Source organism: Podarcis cretensis (genome assembly GCF_951804945.1).
Source record: "Podarcis cretensis genome assembly, chromosome: 9".
NCBI lineage: Eukaryota > Metazoa > Chordata > Lepidosauria > Squamata > Lacertidae > Podarcis > Podarcis cretensis.
Genome location: NC_137178.1, coordinates 29,867,098 through 29,885,837, shown reverse-complemented (window position 1 = coordinate 29,885,837; position 18,740 = coordinate 29,867,098). Strand labels below are relative to the sequence as shown.

General features: G+C 40.0%; 1 protein-coding gene across 1 annotated transcript in view; it reads left to right on the top strand.

The window, feature by feature from the left end:
- Window positions 1-18,740, top strand: part of TNIP3 (TNFAIP3 interacting protein 3) — a 65,315-nt gene that overhangs the window by 10,998 nt on the left and 35,577 nt on the right. The window contains exons 2-6 of the mRNA XM_079990569.1: window positions 2,499-2,601; window positions 11,794-11,871; window positions 12,330-12,404; window positions 14,057-14,122; window positions 18,013-18,144. Coding sequence (XP_079846695.1) covers window positions 2,499-2,601; window positions 11,794-11,871; window positions 12,330-12,404; window positions 14,057-14,122; window positions 18,013-18,144 — 454 coding nt within the window. The remainder of the gene's footprint in view (window positions 1-2,498; window positions 2,602-11,793; window positions 11,872-12,329; window positions 12,405-14,056; window positions 14,123-18,012; window positions 18,145-18,740) is intronic.

The following is an 18,740-nucleotide window of genomic DNA, read 5'->3' as shown; positions in this document are numbered from 1 at the left end:
AAAATACGTGCATTTTGTCTTGGGCTAGGCCTGTCCTTTTAAGGTAGGGTACTGAACCTAGAAGGGACGCGGGTGGCGCACGGAAACACCGTTTACCTTCCCGCTGGAGCGATACCTATTGATCTACTTGCACTTTGACGTGCTTTTGAACTGCTAGGTTGGCAGGAGCTGGGACCGAGCAACGGGAGCTCACCCCATCGCGGGGATTCAAACCGCCGACCTTCTGATCAGCAAGTCCTAGGCTCTGTGGTTCAACCCACAGCGCGTAGGTCAGTATTATTGTACCCACACTGCAGATCAGGAACTGAGGCTAGAAGCAGCTTGGCTATGGCTACCAAATTATTTATTTACTACATTTAGGCAGCATGATTCCTCACCCTCCATTTTATCCTCAAAACAACTACATAATGGAAGCTCATCTGAGAGGCTCAATTTCGCCTCCCAAGCTTCATGGCTGAGTGGGTATTTGAACCCAGGTTGCCCTGGCCATGGCCCTAGTCCAACACTCTAACCACTACACCAGAATTACTGAAGCAAGATTTGAGGAATCAAAAACTTCCCTGTCAGCAGCCCAAGACATTTCATTGCATAAGCTCCTGTGTCCCCATTCTACCTACAGGTTGGAAATAATCAGGGATTGCTTATTTTTAAAAAATCCATATAGGATTAAGGTGCCAGTCTACAAATTGTGCTCACTCATTATGTAAACAATGTTCAGTTCAGTCCTATCTCAGCTGAGTGACTGCTTTCGTAATTTAACCTCTGACTGCTTCCAAATGTCATCAGGCCTACTTAATGCAGCACAGTACACGATACTGTGCAGGAGAATTACATTTTGTGCATTAGGCATGCTGACAAGCTGTGCGAAGTTGAACCACATGCTCCTGATGGACATGGATGAGAGAGTAGCGATGATGACTGTACTCCTGGCTCATGTTGAGAGTCATGTAAAAATCCTAATTAACGAATAAAAAAGTGAGTCACAAAACATATAACCTCCGGGATCTTAAAACACATGTTTCTGAAGTTTATCTTGCAATTTATTTTTGCAGTGTTCCCAGGCATGCAATTTTATTAGTCAAGTCAAGTCAAGTTAAAACGGTAGATGAGTGCCATATCTCTCTCTGTGTGTGATTGAGCTGTAACTTTCATGACAGAGAGGTATTCACAGTGCACTGCCAGTGAATTGCAATACATTGCAGAGAGCGTTGGCTACAGAAACCCAGGTTCAAATCTTTTTCTATAATCTGAATTTTATTTTGTCACCTTCCTTAACCTTTCAGGTATGAATCAGCCCCAGGTGATGGGAAGGGATTGGATTAGTTTTCCCCTTTTCCTCCTGTAGCCACATTCTACAGATTGCCTTGCTTTTCCTCTGAAGCCACATCCAGCTTTTTAGACTCTGGTACTTGTTACATGCCAGAATATAGTTTTACTGGTCATACCACTGAAATAATTGTCAGTTGAGCACAATCTAATATTTCACTTAATAATACATGCTTAAAATACACTGCCCTCTTAATATTTACCCATATGAGCTGGGTAAATTAGTACTCTGAACTAGTTTGATAAAAACTTCAGTGATATCCCCTGAAAATAATTAGCACATCGATTGGAGGATAATTTAGTAGCACTCATTTAGAAGAAGCAACTTCACGCTAACAGCCTCCACACATCTTGCTGTGCTTCATTTCTTCCTAGGGTTTCCAATTAAGGTGGGGAAGATTTTAAAAGCCTGGTTTCTTTTCTCTCAAACAGGTGAACAGACAACTTTGGGGCTGGTTTCTGCCCCTAGACTTCCAACTCATAAAACTGATTGAAACTTTGGTTTTACTCCTTGCTCCATTGCTGGTCCTGTCATGGATTGTGTCCTAGGATTCAGATATTTTGTTAATAATTTCAAGAGCCAGCAACACCAGCTGCTTCCATAGCCATCTCTTTCAAAACTATTTTATAACAAATCAGTCTGCACGTACAGAAGCTGGAAAGCAGTTCTTATCCAAGTGTGTTTATATATACCTGTGTGTATAATTGCCAAAATGTTAACAGAAAAATACACCAAATCAGAAAACTTACAATACTTATATATGTTTATTCCTTTTTAGTGAATATTTTAATAAACATTTTAATTCAGTTTAGTAATAGTTTATATGCATTTTAAAATCAAAAGTATTCATGATATTCCTGGCCTTAGTCATAAGGCCAGGAAGGAGCTTTTAGTCTTTCCTTCCCCTTGTTCTCTTTTTATACACCCTAATTTACATATTTCTCCTAAAAAAGGTCATCTTTTAATTAACAGGTGAGCTTTTCAGAGTTGCTCTTCTTTTACCTAGCAGATTAACTTTTTTGAGCTGGATGAAAATCTAAAAATAAGATTTAGCAAATAGCATTGGTGATTGAAAATATTGTGGATTATTAGGAAATAGTAGCATTTCTATACTTGATGCATATTTGTCAGTTTCAGAAGATAAAGCGTTTTTTCCCTCTTCCTTAACTAGATGCAACAGCACAGAGCTTGATGATGAAATAAGGATTCTGATAGGGAAGAGTGGTGCTTGGGAGTCCTGTAAGAAGCTGGAGAGCAGCTCACATCCCCTGAACGTAAGCAACTTTCTTTCCACTTTGTCATTCTTGACAAGCTGCTTTTAATCATCACAACTTGTACTGTGCCGTTGTATACAACTTCCTTTATTGCTTATGTGATGGGAACAAACACTTCATTATATCTCCCCTCTGTAGTTGCTTCCTGATTTTAGGGGAAACACTTGTATGAAATGTCATTACTTTTCAGGACTTTAAGCCATCGTGACCACATCAGTGCTTTCTCATGGGGCAGTGATACACCAGTTTTATGCTACTCATTTGCCTATGATCAAAAGCCAGAGATTCAAAATTAACACAGCAGTGTCACTGATGGCAAGATTGCTATCCCACTGGTATTTCATATTTTTAGAAATAGTGGCAGTGCTGGGCCATCTTGTTCTGTTCTCTGTTTTTGAGGTATGCAGCACCTGCACAATTTCTCTCCCTTCTGTGGCAGACAGGAAGGTAGGTCTCAGGTGTGGCTTGGAGTTCTTCTTGGAATAAAGGTTATTCATCTTGGCACTCTGGCTGAATAGGTGATACAGTTGTCAGTCTCATCACTGCAAAAGTATGACCTTATCACATGAATCAGGGATGGGGAGATTGTGGCCCCGGCTTGGTCAATGATACGGGGTTATGTGAGATGTAATCCAGCAACATCTGAAGGTCCATGGGGTCCCCATCTCTGTCTTAGACACATAAATAACACCACATGTATTCCTACCTCTCTCCAGAGCCAGTGTGGTGTAGTGGTTAAGAGCGGTAGACTTGTAATCTGGGGAACTGGGTTCGTGTCTCCTCTCCTCCACATGCAGCTGCTGGGTGACCTTGGGCCAGTCACACTTCTCTGAAGTCTCTTAGCTCCACTCACTTCACAGAGTGTTTGTTGTGGGGGAGGAAGGGAAAGGAGAATGTTAGCTGCTTTGAGACTCCTTAGGGTAATGATAAAGCGGGATATCAAATCCAAACTCCTCCTCCTCCTCCTCCTCTTCTTCTTCTTCTTCTTCTTCTCCCAGAAGAAAAAGAGCCCAGTTGTTCCAGAAACTTGAAAAACCAATACATGGAGCATGTATGATATTTTGAATAAGAAGCAACATATTGCTAGAATGCAGAAAGTAATTTTTAAAAAACATGGCACTTTCACCTAAAGATCTTCAAGGCAACACAATGACTAAAATGCTGTTACATACTTGAACATTTCACAATGTTATATTTCTCATGTCTCTTCTCAGTGGTTCTCAGGTAACTCTTTTTAAATGGAATTGTATAAGAGAAGGGAAACAGCAGCCATTTTGCCCAGAGAGCATTCATTAGTATTCCACTCAAACTTAGTAGAAGCAAATCAGGATGAAAAGAGGTCATTTGAGAGAGCCCTAGGATCAGGGAACCCTGGGTTCAAATCTCCACTCAACCATGAAGCTCGCTAAGTGAACAAACCTAAGCCAGACTTTATCTCTCAGCTCAACCTTATAGGGTTGTTGTGAAGGGCAAAGTGTCCTGAAGTTTGGGATAAAAATGGATTAGATAAATGCTCAATCCTTTTTGTACTGCCGCAGCTTTGGTTTAGTTTATTTCCTTACCCTCACCCCCATTTCTTTGGCTTTAATGCATGGCTTGGAGAGGAGAGATTTAGCCTTGTTTGTTTGTTTGTTTGCTTGCTTGCTTGCTGCATTTCTATGAACTGATGTCATGACCCACCTTGGGGGTTGAAATGTGGGACATAAATATTTAGATAAAGAAATGAATAATTGTTCCTTGATTCCCTTCTGTATCTATTTACCCCTGACAGCTATTGATGCAGCTGGGTCGCTTCTTATCCCTCTGGTGGTACAAAGTGGTTGTTGTTACTATCTTCTGTTTATTTTAAGTGTTCTTTTTTAATTAAAGGCAAATTTTAATGTACTTCACTCTAAAAAGAAACAATGTTTATATTTAAGGCAAAAACATGTATACATAAAGTAAACAAGGAGACAGCTTTTACATAAGAACATAAGAAGACTTGCTGGATCAGGCCAATGGCCTAATCCAAAATGTTTTAACCTAAAATACATATTTTAGCCTATATTATGAATTTTTGCAGCCATCTAAACCTAAAATATGTATTTTTTTTAATACAGTGCACATGTTTAAAAATGGTTTTATTGTGACACAATATTCAGGAAGTATGACAAATGAGGTATAGCTGTGTTCCAGATTGCATATTAATCTAGGATATATAAATTGGGCCAGTTATATGCTGAATATCCTCAGGCATCGCTTTAAACTCAGAAATAACTGAAAATTGCACATTCAGTCCTCAGATATTAAAAAAGCAGAAGAGATTAGAATGAAGAAATGTGAAGTTAAACAGAGGCCAGTTTATTTATAACTTGTATAAATTGAAATGCAAAATAGGTGGGGAGGAGAGAATATAATCCAGTAAAATATATATGGAGGAAAGTGTTTAATAGATTGCAAAAGTTATGTGCTATGCCCTGTGTGCTTGAAGTTCACTTAGATCAGATTTCATATAGCAACACACTTCCTATCTGCTTCAAAAGAAGTTAACAACATATTATATTTTTGGGGGGTGGGGGAACCAAACCAAACCAAACCAAACCTGTACTGTCTTCTGCCTGAACAAAAATACCTGGCTGCCTTCAATTTCCCTCAGAAGGCAGGTGAATCACACAATTCGCTGCATGTTTTTGAGGGTGGGATCTGGAGTGTTTATCTGAGTCTTCTTGATTTTCTTCTGAGACCCTTTTTCGCAAACCCATTTGGGAGCACAGTGGGTCTGCATGCCTTTCTATAATGTTTACAATTTCTGAAGCAGAGAATTCATATGACATCCCATAAACTGACATCTTGTAACCCAAAGGCTCTTTCAAAGCTGTTTTCAGGACTTATGTGTAAACAAATTCCCTCTGCTTCCTTCCCCCTTTTTTATACAAACCAGGAGATCTTCACAGGGAAAATAAAACTAGGCTTAAAAGGTACCACATGACTGTGATCTGCTGTGAGAAGCTAATGAGACTGTGAACATCTGCTTCATGCACCAGTAATTGCATCTGTAATGGTTTTTCATTACAGTGGGTTGCGATATCCTAGTCCTTTCTTGGGGCGTAGAGATCTTAATTATCCTTAAGTTAAGCCCACTGTATAACTTGAAGAGAAGATTCAGCTATCAATCCTTATGAGAACAAGATAAATGCTGTCAGCTTTGTTTCCCTCCAAGACGCACACAAGCAAACTCTATTCGAAAGCTCCTCTAATAGAAAAGCACATTTGTTCTCATATGATGTTTGATTCCTGACATATGCTGTTAAGGCTTTTCAGGTATCTTATTTGTCTGTGTACATGGAACCTTAGAAACATTAGATGATAAATCTTCAAACTTTAGAAGATAACAATGTAGAAGAGTTTGGATTTGATATCCCGCTTTATCACTACCCTAAGGAGTCTCAAAGCGGCTAACATTCTCCTTTCCCTTCCTCCCCCACAACAAACACTCTGTGAGGTGAGTGAGGCTGAGAGACTTCAGAGAAGTGTGACTAGGCCATGGTCACCCAGCAGCTGCATGTGGAGGAGTGGAGACGCGAACCCAGTTCACCAGATTACGAGTCTACCACTCTTAACCACTACACCATACTGGCTGTATAGGCTGATACACCTCCCCACATCCATAAGGATATGGTTGCATCCAAAGCAGGCCCAAAACATATTTCCTTTTCCAAGAGTTTCTTGTATCCTCTTAGTCCAGTAGATCTGGACATACCAGCTTTCAATGAGAATATTCTGGAATCCCGGGGCTCCTCCAGATGACCTTGATTCATCTTGATTTGCTTACACACATCGTACATGGGGATTATGCAATGCCCACCCTTTACTGAACCTTCATCCTGGTTCACTTGTGCATATGTTATATGTCTTCCCATCAGTCACTCATTTATCCTACTCTTTTAAATGCATTTCCCCTTTCCCTAACTACAAAAAATGCAATTTTAAAAACAGCAGATATGTTGCACTGGTCAACCTTCATCCACTTGAATTGCACACACATTTTTTGGTAAGCGATTGCATCCCTCCCACAAAATACTGACAGGTGAGAGGCAACCCTGGCTAGGATGAATTACTGGTTTGATTCTAAACAGTTCCACAAATGCACCTTTTTGGCACCATGCACCAGCATCTTAAGATGCCTAGAAATATGATGGGTAAAGTTAACACCAACATACCTGTTGAAACCATGTTCAGAAAGAGCCTTAGAAGCTGGTCACTGAATTTGAAGCTGAGCAGGTAACAGTGAGACAGGGGACATGGTAGTGTGCCGTTTTAAGCTTGTTGGGTTTCCTTTGGGAAACTTAAATGTCATTTGTGAGCCACTAGATGGCCATCTCTCTTTCAAGCTAGTGGGGGCGGGGGGGGGGGGAGAATCACCCTCTCACTTTGCTTCAAATGATCAACATATTTCAGCTCAGTACTGCCTTACAACAAGGGTATGCAAAAGTCAGCTATAAAAATGCAGATTCTTCATCAGAAAGGAATACAGCCCAAGGAAGAGAAAGACTTGAGAAATCCTGGAAATGGAAGGGATTCAATGCAAAAATGATAATGAAAGGCAGAGCCCAGCTTGTAGAGATGAAAGAAGACAGAGAAGAACTTGGGCGCCCATATGAAAAGTGTCTGAAGATCATGGGTTTTGCTTGGAACATAGTGTCTGTACTTTAGGAAGGAATCTTAAAAGGGAACATAAATTGTAAAATGAGTTCTCTGAATACTTTGATGTGGTTGGTTGTGTTTCATATGAATTTGGTCAGAGAGAGTGGAAATGTCCTCCTAGGTCAATGATATGAAAACTGCCAGAAGAAGATTTATGAAGGTTTTCAACTATATTGAGCACTGCTTGAGTTGCCATTCCACATCCTTGTGTACTCATAGAAAGAGCCAAAAATAAAATGTAAAAAGGTTATTTGGGTGATGTGCAGCAGTGGATATAGTTGTTACATGTTTCTTAACAGAGTGGAAACTATTCTGGCTCAAATAAAAAAAACCATTCTTCAGATTTTTTTTAAAAAGAAGGATATCACTACAACTAGGGATGGGTGAATCTGTCAATTTTGTTTCTCTCTATTTTTAATTTTTCCAGTCTTAAGTTCAGTTTTCCACATTTCCACTTTGCAAATTTATTTCAAAACAAATCTCATGAAAATTTCTTAGCATTTTTGTGTGAAATTTTTGTTTCACATTGCCCAATATGCACATTTTTTTTGCAAGGCAGTTTTCCCTAATATAATGCATTTTTTATTTTATTTTCACCAATATCCACATTTGATTTTCTTCCCACCTCTGGTATCACTGGAGGTTCATCCATTGTGCCCAGTGGCCTCGTGTTGTTGTTATTGAATTCTAGGTTGGTACATAATAAGGGCATGCTGCTCCATGCATGCTGGTCTGTATAACTGAGACCTGGTTGGGGGAACCAGGTGGACCAGACCTGGATGAATTAGATCATAGTTCTGTACCTGGGTACTCTATGCAACACCAGTCCAGTCCAGAGCTGAGCAGACCAGAGGGGCACCTTCCTCATACCTTCTATTTTCAGTGCAACTTCCTACAAAATGCTAGGGTAGGTTGAATAATACATTTTTAGTCACTCCAATACTGTAAATGCTGCTGCTGCAGGAAAACAATGGCAAATATTCTGAGATATCCTGCGTCTGCAAATTAAGATGGAGGAAAAAATGTTAGACCTACATTATAGGGTCATGGTAAACATTAAAGAGATAATAGATGTGGAAATACTTTGAGAATTCAGGAAAAGTATTAAATAAACACTAAGATAAAGGTAAAGGTAAATGACCCCTGGATGGTTAAGTCCATTCAAAGGCAACTATGGGGTATGGTGCTCATCTCGCTTCAGGCCGAGCAAGCCAGCGTTTGTCCACAGGCAGCTTTCTGGCTCATGTGGTCAGTATGACGAAACCGCTTCTGACAGTTTATGCAAATACTGTAAAGTTGAAGAAGCACTTTGAGCATTAGTTTGCACTTTAATTTGATATGTTTTTGCTGTTCCAGTGCATTCCATGCCACTCCTCCTTTCTGAGTAAAGAGCGTCACTGCACTTCATTGCAAACATTTACATATTTTTACCTTATATGTCCAGTCTTCCTGCTTTGTTTCCTAAGGTGGACTTTCCTGTCATGCATTGTCTGGATAGCATGAACATGCTTTTTCCTTTCTTTCATCTACCTCTCATTCTTGACATACTTTGCAATCTTACATTGCACATACTGACTAAATCACATCTGTTTTGTAATTCTTTTAGTTATGTTAACTAATATGGACGGCAATGGTGAATGTGCCATTTTTCACAGCTTTGTTTCATTATTTTGACTTAGAGGGAGATAAATGTAGATTTGATGGGGATTCCTCAGATACTTACTTATGCAGAGATGATAAGAAAGAACCTAAAATCCAGCACATACTTTTCCTGGGCAAACTTTGTGTTGAAGCGTTGGGTATAAAAGTTTTGAATGGATGAATGAATTCATGTACAGTCCACAATGCTTGTTACTCAATTCACACTTTTGACAACCCACCCACCTTCAGCAATGTGCAATTTTAAATGTGTGAAGAACTATATATATACTTCGCAATATAACACGCCCACGAAGGAGGTTTCTGTTCATGTTATACCATAGAAGTAAAAGTATTACCACAGCTTTCTTTATCTGTATTCTACCTTTTCAGTTTCCTGTCTGTTAAACCTACCTAGGTAACAGTAGGGAGAAACCAACACTGACTTTCAATTCAAAATCTATATCAGGGCAACACTTTAGTAGGCGAACCAAAATGTCACAAAACAATGTGCAAACATTCAAATTCTCCAGAGCCTTTTATCAAGCTATATGTTAAAAAGGAGGAAGGGTGGCAGCTGGGAGAGGAAGAGGAGGAAATATGTTGGTGGGTGGTGAAGACATGGAGTCTGCATTTAAACATAGTCTAAGGATGGAGTGCGTGAGGACGTAGCAGACACTCTGGTGAGGGTTATGTTGTGCATACACTGTACCTTTAATGTGCACATTCTTTCCCCCAAAGAATTCTGGGAATTGTTGTTTACCCCTCACAGAGTTATAATTCACAGCAACCCTTTATAAACTACAGTGCCCAGAATTCTGTGAGGGAAAGAAAGTGATTCAAATGTGCTTTAAAGGTATAGTGTGTAAACAGCCTGAGTTAGGTGCCATATAGGTTTCAGGTCGTATTGAAGGCTGCCATGAAGAAGAAACATACAATGGTTTGAAAATGTAGAATTTGACTGTGGTGTAACTGAGGTACCGTAAACTGAGCCAGACAAGGATACTAAAAGTGATGGGTGTGTGTACTGAGTAATAGCCCAAATGTATGGGACTGAATGTGGGCCAACCAAAATGGGGAAATTGAATATTTAAAAGTTTAATGTTGCTCTGATTTGAACTGCACTTACTTGTTTATATTATAATGTTTTGACTTAAACATTAGTTTCTAAAGTAAAATCACTGTTTAATCATTAAGTTGTCACGCAGATGTCTGGGATTCAGCTGCAGAAAAGTCTATTATTTCATCAAATGAGTGGTCAGGTTGCCCATAAAGTCGTGGTATTTCTCAAAGCATGGTTTACATTTTAATATATTATATGTTGGTGCTTAACAATAATGCATGATAATAAGTGAAATGAATTGAGAACATCGGACCTTTTAAAAAATTATCAATATTCAATACCAAACTCATATATTTTCAAGCTCCATTCATTTTTGATACATCATTTTTGCCCTCCACCAGGTTTTTGATGTTGTCAGTGGCGTAGCGTGGGTTGTCAGCACCTGGGGCAAGGCAAGTAATTTGCGCCCCCTAACCCATGGATTTGCGCCCCCTAACCCTAACCCCCAGATGTTGCGCCGGTGCGGCCGGCCCCCCCTGCACCCCCCACTCTACGCCACTGGATGTTGTTATCATTAATTTATTTATGAATCACCTTTTACCTGTGTCCCAGGTGATTTACAGATATGCCATAAAAACAGCTATATTGAAAGTATATAAATAGAAAGAAAACTACGGGCAGTTTAAAAAAAGAAGAAGAAAATGAACACCTAGGACAAAGACCTTTTCACCCTGGTGGAAAAACTTGTTGAAAATACCTTCAGTTGTTTGTGTCTGGTAGGATACAATTTTGGCCCAGTGGGCCTGATCCTTATCTCTTTTCCCTGCCATGGGCCAACTCTGACATCACACCCTGAACCTACCAATCATTATTTCCCTACCCCACCCCTGTAGATTTAAGGCTTTATACTTCATTTGAATCCTCTGATTCCCACCCTCTACGCCTGCAAAAACAACAACAACAGGAATGTAAAAGGCCAACTTTACTAAAACCCAGAACTTTCTAACTACTTTAACAATTATATGTGACTTGAAATTATTGCCAACCACTTGCTACTAGTGTAATGAGAAAATCAGAATTCTGTGTCTTAATAGGAACACACACCTTGATTTATTTCCTTGTGAACTCACTATTTTATTACTTTGTTACTAGCCAGCAAATATTTGAAGAGGCAGAATATGTTTATGCATGTTTAACTGGGGCAAAAAAAATTGCACACCCAGTTTGTATAAGTTTTGTGCTACATGGTACATATTGTTCATTATGTCGGACATTTCCTTCCCAATTGTTTTTGGAAGCATTGCTCATATTTTACATAAACCATGACTCACTTATTTCCCTGTCATGGGCAAATATACAGTATGTCTTAACATCCCATCTGAAAAGTTCTCTGAACGTGCAAGGACACTTTGGGGGGGGGGGAGATCCAAGAGGAAATGCTTATCAGTGGCAGGAGGGAGGGGTGTGTGACCTAGTCAGTTTACTCCCCTTTTCTTGTCTGCACAGCTTCCCCTCCCAGAGAACAGCTGGGTGACAACAAGGAAGCTGTAGTTTACATACCACAAGAAACAGCCGGCTATCTTTTCACCTGAATCATAGGCTTCACAACTTGAGACATTTTGGGAAGCCCCCTAGTCTGTGAAGGATTCAAATACAAGTTCCATCTCTTGCTGTATTCCACACACAGAGAGAAAGACATGGATGCGTTTTCTGTGATGCTTTTGTGAAGTCTTAGTGGCCTTCTTCTTGTCTTGAATGAATTCTCCCACACAACGTATGTGTCTTACTTTCCTTCATCTGCTTTAAAGGCCTTTCGTGAACACAACGCCCGACAGATGCAGGTGGGCATGGAGGATGAGAAGAGAATTTCAAGCAGCCTGACAGAGGTAAAGGAGTGCACTGGCTGGACATACGTGTCTGTGGCAATTGGACTTTTCATTTTGTGCTAGGACCAGTAATACTGTATCTTGTATCGGGCTGTAATTGTTGCAGTACTCTAACCTAGAGGTTACCTAGGGTACTGGCTTAAAGGCACCCCGATTTCTCTGCTTCTTTGTCATGTATGTAGAACTTTTTTATCTTCCTACTATGAAAAGATGCACAAGCTCCTGCTACAATAAGTTTAAAAATAATAATTAACTATTGACAATGAAATCAAAAAGTCTTTTTTCTTTCTTTTTTCAAAGGTTGTTCTTTGTTAATGTAAGATATAAAAAGTATCTGATATTATATATCTATTATTGCTGTGCACTCTGGAATCTTACATAATTTGCTTAAGTCACATTTTTCAGGGGGCTTCTAATTTACACTGAAACAGTACCTAATATGCATATGTTTTCTTTTCTTTATATTGACAAAGAAGATGCCAGTAGGTGTACTGGAACAACAGATCAAATCATTGGAAAAACAGAGGCAAGAGGTAATTTTTAAGCATTTTTTTGGACAAGCTGATGCACTGCAATGCGTTGTTCACTTGGAGTTTTGGGTTGTAAATTCATTGTTGTAAATGCACATTACAGTGGTACCTTGGGTTACATACGCTTCAGGTTACAGACGCTTCAGGTTACAGACTCCGCTAACTCAGAAATATTACCTTGGGCTAAGAACTTTGTTTCATGATGAGAACAGAAATCGTGCTCCGGCGGCGCGGCAGCAGCAGGAGGCCCCATTAGCTAAAGTGGTGCTTCAGGTTAAGAACAGTTTCAGGTTAAGAACAGACCTCCGGAATGAATTAAGTACTTAACACGAGGTACCACTGTAATCTTTCTGGAGGAAGCAGTGGCTAATCTTGGTTCTCCTATGCATGAATTGCATCATGCATGTGGTTGAAAATTGTGTGCATAATTATGGTTCATGTTTATATGTACATGTAAAATGTATCAGATATAGATGCCATAATAAAACCTGGTCTTTGAAGCAGCTTTGAGCTCAGCTGGACTTTCCTTACACATTATGACCAATAGGTTTGGCCTCACATGTTGACAAAAAAAGATTTTGGAATCAAGGAGGCATATATCCACCTGTACAGTTATCTATTTGAAGTAGCCATCTATTTGAAGTATTGTGTGGTACACGTCTGGTTTAAAACATAGAGACTTAAGAAGGCAATTGCGCCTTGAAGTTGCCTATTGACATCACCTAAAAGGCAGAATGAGCAGGCACACAGTTCACTAGGTCTCCCCACTATGATGTATTGTAATGTATTTCTATTGATATTTTCCCTCTAAATTTTCATGTATACATATAAATTAGTATATGCAAATGTTATGCAAATCTGTGACCTCTTTTGCCCCTTTTCTTGGTAGTGTGTTTTAAGTGGCTGTCCTGTCTGGAATGCTGACATGATGGTATATATAAAGGATGGGAAAGAAGCACATTTCATGCTGCTGTGAACTAAGTAAACTTTCAGAGCTGTGAGGGAAGTCTGCTCATCTTAGAAATCCCTGCAGGAAGTCTTGTGTTTAACATTTGCATTTCCACAGCATTAAGCCTGACTCAGCTGCCACTCCCTATTCTTGCCCTAGCATTCATTCCTATGCTTTATATATCATACAAGGCAAACGGGACAAATTCTTATTGTAAGTGTTTTGATAGTAATACAAAACAGCTGTCAGTAGTGCAGTTAAGAGGTTGGAAGCAGATATAATCAATAAAACCTCAAATGACCTGAGGCTTCCATGCTTTAGGAGCCACATTCTTCCAATGACTCTTGCATATCTCAGGAAATACCAGTGTTGGGGAAGGCCCTGTAGGTCACAGCTCACAGCAGCTTTGAAACTTCCCACATTTAAGAATCTACCAAAGTCCTGTCCTCTGTTTCTTCTGAAATGTTTTTCCTCAGGCAAGAATTTGATGGCTGATTGAGCATTATTTTACTTGGTTAAATTAAAATTTAAATATTAAAATTAAAATTTAAATATTTATTCCTGTTCTGAGAATCAGGAAATAAGGCAAATGAAATCTCTAAAATAATATGCCAGTTCCAAGGTTAAAATATAAGACCACTGCAGGTTTCACACTTGTAATGTGAGAATAAATAATGTACCTAACACAATTAGTTAATAATTTCAGCTGCTGGCAGTGAACAATCAATGGGATCAACAGTTCAGGCGAATGAAACAACAGTATGGAAAAAAGGTAAATTTCTATTTAAGTGTGACAGAAGTGGAGGCTACCTTTCTATACTTTTAATTTGTTTTGTTTTGTCTAGTCTAATTTTTAAGAAGGGGAAGGTAGAGTAGCAGAAAGGGTGGGCAAGGAACAAAAACATATACAGTACTGCTTTTGAAAACCTAGCAAGTGCATCTGATGTAGGTTTGAGGTGATGATTGCTGCAGTCTTTTGGAGAGGATAGTGAATTCTGATGACCAAAGAAGCAGAAGAGATTGGATTTGATATCCTGCTTTATCACTACCCTAAGGAGTCTCAAAGCAGCTAACATTCTCCTTTCCCTTCCTCCCCCACAACAAACACTCTGTGAGGTGAGTGAGGCTGAGAGACTTCAGAGAAGTCTGACTAGCCCAAGGTCACCCAGCAGCTGCATGTGGAGGAGCGGGGAAGCGAACCCAGTTCACCAAATTACGAGTCTACCGCTCTCTTTTTTTTTTTTTTTTTAAAAAATAATATTTATTACTTTTAAACACTACAAAAAAAAGGAAAGAGAAAAGAAGAAAAAAGAAAACAATACAATACAGTGTATAAACATTACACAACACTAACACAATAAACTAAACAAAACCAAACAAAAGCAATTTAAAACACACATCTTACCATTTCAATATCTTATCTTTCATTCACTTGTTTCAACGACCTCCTCACACCTCCCTTTTTGTATTCCACTTCTATTAATTGTTTCAGCAAATCCTTTCCATCTTCCTCTATTTTCTGTCATATAATTGTCTTAACATATTTTAACCTTATTTTCCCTTTAATACTCTAATAATCTATTTATACTTAATTCCTTATAACATTTCTACTAAAGCCGTATAACTTCATTCCAACATTTTTCTAACACTCATTAATTTTACATTATTTCTATAAATAGTCTTTAAACTTTTTCCAATCTTCTTCCACCGTCTCTTCTCTCTGGTCTCGGATTCTGCCAGTCCTTTCCGCCAATTCCATATAGTTCATCAACCTGGTAATCTTCTGTCCGATGCTCTTAACTCTTTTCCAAGTCCCTTCTGCAAGTCTTCTTCGTACTTATACAAAAACTTTGCTTTGTCTTCTACTGATCTTATTTTTATTTTCCTTCCTTTGAGGCTGAAGAGCAGATCTCGGGGAAACTCCCTCCTAAAGATGGTTTTATTCCTTCTCGACAGGGCAACCAAATCTCTATAGTTAAACCTAAGATCCAAAAGGTATTTCAGGCCGTCTTTAAAAATTTCCTCTCTTGACTGTTGTTCTTCTAAGTTCTTCTGGTAGTTCCAACAGTCTCTTATTTTGTTCTTCTCTTTTTTCCCTCCTCTTCCAAGTCTGAAGGCCCTCACAATTTTAGTCTCTTCTTGACCCAAGTCCAGGTTCCAAAAATCAGCAAATTCCTGTATGGGGAAGTCCATCAAACCTTCCCTCTCCAGTTCAGGCAGGGCTCTGATCCTCAAAATCTGTTTTTCTTTAGATTCGATCATAACAGGCATCAACTTATAATCATCAAGTTGCATCTGTGAGGCTGGGACTCTTTCTCTCTCCAATTGTGTTACTTTAGGTTCAATGGCAACAGCTTTCTCCCTAGCCTTCTCCACAGTTTGCCATGTCAAAGTAGATTCCTGTGTCAATTTCTGGATAGTTTCTGTATTGATGTTCACCTTTCGTCCCAAATTATTTATACTTTCTATACTTAAATCCAGCTTCTTGTGAAGCTGTTCCAGTGAGTCATTTATCTTACTCTATGCAGCCACTAAGGCCTCTTCTATCAACATTCTTAACTGATTCAAGGTCAGTCCCAAAATCTCACAGCTTTTTATCTTACAGCTGGAAATTCCCCCAGCTCAACTCTTGTAACAATTTCAAAGGCTTCCTCTAGAGGGAAACAGTTTCTATTTGTATTAGTCCTTTTAAACACAGTTCAAACAATAAAGTTAGTTTCAATTTTCAGTTACTTTTACTCCTTCTTAAGAGCAGACGGAGAGGATGGAAACAATGTATCTCTCTTATTTAGCTAGCTGTCAGCGAACATTCTATTCACTATCAATGGACAATCCAAAAACGTCAGTCTTACTAGCAGCCCGTTTCCAGGTTCGGAGCGGTGGTATTTTAACTTTCTTCGCTCTCTCCTGCAGGCACACACAATCCAAAACTTCCCCCCTCTTCTCCTGCTTCCAAGGGGGGTTTGATGTTTTCTACCGATGGAAATTTAGTCCTTTACAGTAGGCTTTCCAAGACTTTACCTTACAGCCTCTTTGCTTTAGTCTATTTACAAAAGGGGGAGGCGGACTTCCTGTTTTGAACCTCCCCGTTTCGGTGCCAAATTAAGACGTTTGAAAATCCAATTCTCCGCTCTACTCACGGGTAGTTGCTTTAAGATCAAATTGTCCACAGGAAAAAGTCAGCGCTCTCTGGCAACAGCTATGCGGCTTCGCTCCGTGGAAGAAGCAGTCAATTCGAAGCACCGCACCACTCACCCCACGTCGCTCCGGAACCCCGAAACCAGGTTTCCCCGCGAGTGGGGGAGGCGCAAAAGGTGCCAGCTGAATCCCACGTTCACAGGCTTCACCCGCCTGTGATTTTTAGTGGGTCTCCGCCTTCGCCGTGGCGGCCAGACACAGATTTCCACGAGGCAAATTCCTCCCGATCAGAGGAATTCAGCCATTACCGGAGGCGCCGACCCGGAAGTCTACCATAAGTCTACTGCTCTTAACCACTATACCACAGGTTAGGGCAGGCATAGGCAAACTCCGGCCCTGGCCACTGGTCCTGTTAGCTAAGGATGATGGGAATTGTAGTCCCAAACATCTGGAGGGCTATGCCTGGGTTAGGGAGTGAAATTCAGAGATGGCACTGTTTACCATTAATTGTAGTGGTCTTCCTCCCCCACTCCCTTTGTATGTGCACCTTCAGCATATAATGAAAACTGTATGGTGAAGATGTCGGATGCATTTTTGGTGAGGTGTGAGTTTTACAATTTAGGGACTGCCACAGAGCCTCCACCACCCTGAGCATCTGCTGATCTTAACACCCAAGAGGGTCTCCAGATGGATTTGGCATTGCCCTGCAGCACTGTGGGGTAAAAGATGGTGGCTACTATAGTAAAATGGCCACTCCAAATGATGCTAGGTTCAGGTAGTTTGGAGAAAAGAAAATGGCAATGGGACCTATGGAAGGAAAGTGCTAGTCTTGCAGCTGTTGCCAAAGGTAATGAGAAAGAGAGGACCATGATACTGATGTTAATACTGAGCTGTCCCATCCACCCAAATTTCCATCCCCAAAATGTTTGCTGCTTATGAATGGGGTTGTGAACTCAGGAGGTTATCTGGTCTTTGCTTTAGTCCTCTGTTTAAGTTGAGTGAAGCTGAGTTCTGGGTCTGAAAAGGTTAGTGTTTTAGAACATAAAAATAATACTAGTAAGCTGTGATCTAGCAAGTTTTAAAAGTACTTTGCACACAGCATTTCAATAATCTGTACAACAGTCCTGTAAGGTTGGCTAATATTAACTTTATATAACCAATAGGAATGTGGGCCAGTGGCTGAAGATAAGAATCAGTGACTTGTCTTTTTCTTTTTTTAGTTACCTGAAGTAAGATTTAAGATTTAGATCAGGGATTTCCCCTCATGCAGCACAGCTAACTTCCCCCCCTTTTCTATATAGGTTTATCATTCCCCAGGGGACAGCTCATCACAAGCTTCAGAGGCTCATCAGCTTTTGACTTCTAAATCTCATAAGCTTAGTCATACAGATTTGTCCTGAAATGTATTTTACAGCATGTGGTGGTCCCTGCATTCCCACATTGATCATTGTGTTGCCCAGCCACTGCATCCTAGTGAAAGAAAGGGATCTATCTTACCTCAATTATCCTTGTCTCACATTGCAGGTCACAGATGTGAAAGCACAACTGGAAACAATGCAGAAGAGTGTCAAGGAACTGGAAAAAGAAAGGCACCAAATGCAGCAGGAGTGTAGAAGGCTGGAAGCCCTGACTACAAACAGCCTCCTACAGGAAATGGTAGGAAACTGTTGTTTTACTCTCACCAGCGTGCGGGTGGGGATTTTAGTATTCTAGTTAAAGTTGTGTTTGCAGTTCAAAAATGACTGAAAAAGTAGAAAAGCAGTAGAAAAGTTATCTAGCTGACAGTTTGTGTTACTCTTAGACAAAGAAAAAGAGAACAAATGCTTCTATAGATGCTATGTGTGCATTTATATATATGCAGCTATACTCATTAATGAGAAAGGTTTCGGGGGTAAACCCTGAGGAAAAATCCATACCCACTGCCTTTCTTCGGGAGAAGAAAATGCTAAGGAGTAAACTCTACCCAAGTCTGGAGTGGAGTCCCTAAGGCAGTTGGATGGTGTTTTGTATGCCTTCTTTTGGCAATTCCTGCAGCCAAGCTGGTGACAAATATATTGCCCTGTTTTCCTTTGGACCTTATCAGCGAGGCCGAGAGGCAGACCTTCATATGCACTGCCCAGGCTTGCACCCCAGAGAGGTCACTTTGGTGCTGCCAATGCAGCAAAAACAATTCAGGAGAAAGCAGTTACAAGTCTCTGCAGCCACAGCAGGTGCTGTGATTGTCCAGACTTCATCCCTGGAGAAGCACTCCA